Source organism: Catharus ustulatus, chromosome 14 (genome assembly GCF_009819885.2).
Source record: "Catharus ustulatus isolate bCatUst1 chromosome 14, bCatUst1.pri.v2, whole genome shotgun sequence".
Classification (NCBI taxonomy): domain Eukaryota; kingdom Metazoa; phylum Chordata; class Aves; order Passeriformes; family Turdidae; genus Catharus; species Catharus ustulatus.
Genome location: NC_046234.1, coordinates 4,939,397 through 4,945,607, shown reverse-complemented (window position 1 = coordinate 4,945,607; position 6,211 = coordinate 4,939,397). Strand labels below are relative to the sequence as shown.

General features: G+C 41.0%; 1 protein-coding gene across 4 annotated transcripts in view; it reads right to left on the bottom strand.

Moving 5' to 3' along the window:
* Positions 1-188: 188 nt before the first annotated feature.
* TAF1 (TATA-box binding protein associated factor 1) overlaps positions 189-6,211 on the bottom strand; it is a 30,793-nt gene continuing 24,770 nt past the window's right edge. For 2 of the 4 annotated variants that reach the window (XM_033072275.2, XM_033072277.2), the window contains exons 36-40: positions 4,579-4,704; positions 3,205-3,303; positions 2,840-2,990; positions 1,937-2,114; positions 189-859 (exon numbers count right to left, since the gene is read on the bottom strand). In XM_033072275.2, coding sequence (XP_032928166.1) covers positions 643-859; positions 1,937-2,114; positions 2,840-2,990; positions 3,205-3,303; positions 4,579-4,704 — 771 coding nt within the window. In that variant the 3' untranslated portion in view covers positions 189-642. The remainder of the gene's footprint in view (positions 860-1,936; positions 2,115-2,839; positions 2,991-3,204; positions 3,304-4,578; positions 4,705-6,211) is intronic. The other 2 variants (XM_033072276.2, XM_033072278.2) reach the window with 1 other exon arrangement.

The window sequence follows — 6,211 nt, the reverse complement described above, 5'->3', positions numbered from 1 at the left end:
GCTCCGTCAGCCACACACTCCCTACAGAACCCCGGGGTCTGGACGAGCTTCCCCGGGACACTGAAAAGCAGCAGTCTCCGGTGAATCGTGGGCCGAAGTAATTGCAACTTACACAAAAAGTAGGGCAGCTGTTTCTGAAGTATTGGTAGTAGTTAGGCAGTTAGGCAGTTCTCAAAATCACTCAGGGGTCAGGCATCAGACACTGTATTTGTGGTCCCAGAGAAAAAGCTCCCCTTTATGAAATGAAAATTGCTGTACAGTTGTTCATCAACAGCAAATATTTCATTCTGAGCAAGCATCTTTTCCTCACAGACATGCATGTATCCAACAGGCCAGTATTTCTGAGGAATTACTTTACATCTGTAAAGACTGAAGAACAAACTATACAAATCTGTATCTGGATTCTGGAGCTAGTACAGGTTACAACAACCCAAGGCTTCAGCATGACACGCTTGTTTAAAGCTTTTTTTCACCATTTACTCATTCATATAGCACATTTTATAATCAATTAAAATATTATATCTAAAAATTAAAAAAAAAAAGAAGTCTTGTTAACACAGCCCACACTGTTCCTTATACCAAACTTGGACAAGAGAAACTCAGGAGCCAAGAGTGGTGCACCATCATCTCAGGGGAGAGAGTTCATTCATCTGAGTCCAGGTCACTGTCTCCTGCAATGGAGTGGAAGTCCTCACTGTCCTCCTCATCCTCAGACAGATGGACCTGACTTAACACACTCGGCCCAGAGCGCTGCTGTTCCTCCTCTTCCTCCTCTTCTGAGATCTCATACCCTCCAATGCTGCTGAAACTCGTGTCTCTTGTGTTGGACTTTGGGTCTGGTTCTTCATAGCTGCCATAACTAGAAGAAAGAAGATAATTTCAGATTACCTGCTGATACCAGCAATTTGGTATTTAACTGCTGTAAGAGCTGGCTTGAAGTCCTGTGAACACTAGGAACCACTGTGCATTTCAATTCTGTCACTGGCCAGCTTTTTAAAACAGAAACTAATAAAAAAACAGTTCTCCAGTGAAACAATTACAGTATTTTCACTCTGATACACTCCACGCAGGAAAAACTGATTGCTCCAACAGCTTCTGTCACCTTCAGACAGAAAGTGCAGGACTGTTTTCAGCCATTTCTCACCTTCTCTAGCACTTCCTGCCTTTTTCAGCCCATTCTCGTCTTCTCTAGCACTTCCTGCTGACACTTGTCAAGGTCCTGGGCTGGACTGACCCTTGCCTGCCAAGCCAGGACCTATCAGTTCTGATGCCTGTGATTTATTAGGCAAATATCAATAATGGCACTAAGGAACTGAATTCCACAAGTAGAAGAAGAACAGAGAATCAAATACTTGTACTCTACTGAATGCCCAGAGAAGGGAGAATAGGATGCTGTTCTCTTGAAAGCAAAAAAAAAAAAAAAAAAATGAAGTTGATAGTGTTGTACTTTTAATTTTCTAATAATTGAACACCTTCCAAAATACAGAATATGTATATTCCTAACTTCTGGACTCCAGCTAAGCAATTGCATTTCAAGTCAGGACATGCTTGTTCTCAGAAGGGGAAAAAAAAAGTTCATCTGCTAAATCACTTTTTACCTTCAAAAGTATCTTGTAGTTTGAGATAGCTTGTAAAAACCTTTATTTTTCCTGCCATCAAAAAACACCATGTACAAGAAATCATCTAACTTAAAAGAAAGAACTGTGTAGGTTTTTTTTTAATTTAACTGATATTTTTATTAGTGAAAATTTAACAGCAACCCCAAATTTCTGTCAGTAAGAATAACTGGTAATTGTAGTTGCAACAGTAAGAACAGTCACACGTTTCTTAAAAAAAACTTTAAGAAAAATGTGAGATATTCTTCAGGTTTTTAGAATGAACGCTTCAAAAATCTTGAAGAGATGGGATTTTTAACAGGATTTCCAACTCTAATTACCTGATATTGCTGTCCTCCATAACATGAGATGTCTCCCCACCATCTCCTTCATAGGACATCATGCTTTCTTCATTGTCCATGCCCATCCGTGTGTTCTCTTGAAGAACATGAGGTTGTTTGGGTCTCACTGCATTGGGCTCCACATCTGAGTCACTGCCACTCTCACTCAGCTGGATAGCTGTGAAATGAACCAATGTTTGGTCACAAATTGCCAGGTTTGTTCAGTCACTCACATGCCCACTGTCTGTGTTTAAAGGCTGCAGTAGTGTCTGTAAGGAATGTTTACAAAGTTGTGTCTCCACAAGGCAGCAGAAGAGGATCTGGAAGGTGACACCACCTACTGAGTGCCCAATTCTGATGTTATTCCAAAGCAATCTCATAACCACCATTACTCAAAAGGGCCTTATGTCTTGTCTGAAAAATTCCCCTTTCTTTCCTCTTAATAATTTTCAAAGTCATTGCTAAATACCACTATATGCATAAGTTTGCGTTAAAACAGAGAAATAGTCTGAATAACCTCTGTACACCTCTTCCTGTCTTCCTGTTCATGAGAACATTGCTTTAGCATTAAGATTTTATATTTAACATTGATAATCCTATTTCATATCAAAATAAATGTACTTTTACTAAACTACCCATTCCTGGCTCTGCACACCAAATCACACAGTGTTTTCAGAACCATTTGCAGCTTCACTTTATGAAATACAATCAACAAGATCTTGTCTTAAGTCTGCTTTCATGTGTGAAATGAAATACTTGCAGCATTCCTATTCCACTTTTGTTTTCAATCCCATTTGTGTTCACCCAGTTTCATCTTGCCCCTTTGGTCTCTGCTCTCTACTGCATGTTTTTGTGATGGAAGCATGAGATCAGCTGGGTCAATGAACAGAGAAGAACACTTACACGAGAAAGGATTATCTCCCTCTTCATCACTCCCATCATCATCATCCTCTCCATCAGACATAAGCAAGTCTTCATAGAGGACACTGGCCTGGGGCTGCTGGGCTGATCCTTCTTCTTCATCAGCAAGGTCACCATCTGCATCTTCAACTTCCTGGGCCACAAAAACAGGGATGGTGAAGATCCAGCAGCATGCTGCCATTTCCATCATAGATTTCCCACTCTGCCCACTCCGAAGTATTCCCTCATTTCACAGTGCTAACTTTTTCAAACTGCATTTCAGAGCTTGTCTCAGGGCAGCAGACACAACAGACAATCCTGTAAGTCAGCACATACACTGTGGCTGGGATTTCTGTAAATAAACTCACTGGGGCTGGAGTCTTAGGCTTCCCATCATCATCCTCATCAAATCCTTCAATATCCACGTCAGAGTCTTCCTCACCCAGCCTGCCTCGCCCCTGGCGCATCTGGACAGGAACACAAACAGCAGTGGCACTGAGGAAGGCACTACTGGACATCACCCAGGGGGTGTGAGGGACACCTGGGCCACAGAGGAGGGTGTGGGAGTACAGGAAGGGAAAGACAGAAAGGAAAATATCTATCTATCTATCACTCTCAGAGCAAGGATCTGATTTTTCTCTTTATTGCAAGACCAGAGAGCACAGTTTCCACACACTTCTACATGATGTGCTCATCCTTGAATTGGGAAACTTCAGCCCTACAGCACTGGAGTTCCTTGTTTAACTAGTTATTTCTGGGAAATAACACTAGGTCGTATAAAAAGTGCTTATTTTCGTAATATATTTTAAAAGCATACAGCATTTACCCCACATCTTTTCCTGTCCTTCTCTTCCTGTTTTTCCCATGAGTCCAAGATAAAGAGGACATGCAGATTCTGTCCCAAAGACTATAAATTTCTACAGAAAGCCTGAAGACTTCCAAATCCAGAAGGCCTTCACAAAGCTACAGATGGCTACAATACTAAACAGAACTATTCATAACCAATCTCTCTTTGCCTGCATTGTTCAAAATAACTCTCACCAGCCTTTCTGGTACCACCTTCAGTCTTGTGGCTCCTCACCTTCTTCATTCTCCTGGCAATTTATTTTCACAGTCCTATTACTGTATATCCTTCTGCTATTCCCTCTCCTTCAAATTTTTTTTGTTTAATACAGAATAAAGACTAAGGAAAAATATTCTGTGGTTACTGCAACAAGTTCATTTATAATGATTTAATCCCTTTAATCTGCCTGCTATTTTTTTTTCCTTTTACAACTGCAAGGTGTCTACAGTGGCAACAATCTCTTCAAAGCTCCTAATTGTCACTGGATGCAACCATAATAATCTAATTATGATCTTCTGAATCTCTAGAACACTCTTCACCATTTCCCAATTCAGAATTAACAAGGGATTGCATATTAACCCTCAGTAGCATGAGTCACCAGGTTTCTACTTCCAGAAGTAGTGAAGCAAACAAATACCTGGCCTTAGGCAGATTCTTTTGCAGCTTTTGATTCTCTATTCTTTGTTTTGCAGTGTCTCAATTCCCAGTGCTCTTTAATTTTTTTTACTTTTGCTTCAGAGCAGTCAAAATGAAGAACATTTCATAACTTTTGGAAGATATTCCCTTCTGTGCTTGAAAAACCTGATCTTTGTCACCTGTTTCTTACAAAGTCATTGCCTCCTTTTAGTAATTTTCTCATACAACTCCCCAACCAGATGAGAAAATGGAGGATTCTGACCTGAGTTCCTCGCTTCCCTGTGGTAGTGATGGGAGTGTCCATAGCAGACAAATTGCTTTCATCTTGATAGAATGAAGCACCATGGGACACACTGAGGGAAGTGCTGGTATCATACAAATCTGGTGGCTAAAGTATAGGTGGAAACAGGAGACAGAACATTCTCAGGCACTGAACTGAGACTGGAACAGTATCTTGAGAGGCAAGACTGGGATTTCAGGACTAATGCATCTTTTTGGCATGGTGTTCATATTATTACACAATTTAATCAAAATGAGCTAAGTATTCTTAAAGAACAAACGGGGTAAATGCAATGGCTCACAACCTCAGCTTTGAAGTTTGCCTAACAGCAGATTTTAAAATAGTAGTCAGTACTTCTATACAGTGCTATTCTACAGGGCCCAAAATCACAAATGGGCTCCAAAAGGATTCAATAAATTTAGAGAGAATAGACCTTTCTGCAGCTCATGAATACAATGGTCCAGGTGCAACACAAGTTTAAGGTGCCTGAACAACCAATTCCAAGCAGCAGAGAGGGTTTGCTGTAAAAATGATCACTGCATGTTTGCATCCACCTACTTCTGTTCCCTGCCAGAGACAGGAGACTTGATTACATCAACCTTTGGTCTGACTCAGCATGGCCCTTTTCATTTACTTCCTACAATGGGAATGGTGTTGCAGCCCCAAATGCTCCAATCAGAACTGGGGAAAGTCGAGCACATATGAAACAGCAAAGCTTCAGCTTCCAATCAGTGCTATGTAAATCACTGTCTCCACCCCTAAAGCTGACACAAGCAAGAAAAAGGTGATTTGGATAAAGTGTTCTAGAAGCCAACCTGCAGTTTCCATGCAGATTGCTGAAGAGTTAATGAGGAACTACATGTTAGGATTTTGATAATGTTCCCTTATCATACACAGTTCACAAATCATGGCAATTCTGAAAGTCTTGAGAACAACAGCAATAATTCTTAAATTAGGCAAAACAGGCTTCTTAAGAATTTAAACAGACATGTAAAGCAAACAGCTCTCAGTTGTATTTGCTTTTTATATCCTGGAGGCCAACCTCTGAAGACACATATGGGCAGATAAATGCTGGCTGTCACAACTGCATTTAAAACAAAGGGGACTAAAGCCAAGCAATCTCCCCCAGACCTGCTGTCTGTGACAAGTTTGGGAGTGTGGGAAATGGGACTGTGCCTCCAGCCAAGGAGAGGGAAAGGGTGGCCTTCAGGTGACAAGTTCAAGGGAGAAGCTCAGAGAGCTATTTCCTCCTGTCAAGGAGAGCTCCCTGCTCAGGCCTCCTTTCCTCTCTTCTGATCACCAGCTTGGAATACAGTCAGCCCAAGTAACATTGCTCTTGGGAAGGAAACCATCAGGGAAGAGAATGGCATTTTTGTCCCTCACTCTCTGATGCATTGGGATCACCACTGATGCCATTTAATCCTTGAAATGTGTCAACAAATAGTTGCAAGAACTCATCTCCAAAGATTATCCTGCAGCCCAATACTTCCTATTGGCAGGAAGGTCTTCTTCCATTATACTCAATTTCAGTATTCCCAGTCTGTTGAATTTGATGATTTCTAGCAATCACATTCTACCTTCCTAAAATACTATCAGATTTTGGGAATTTTTCTGG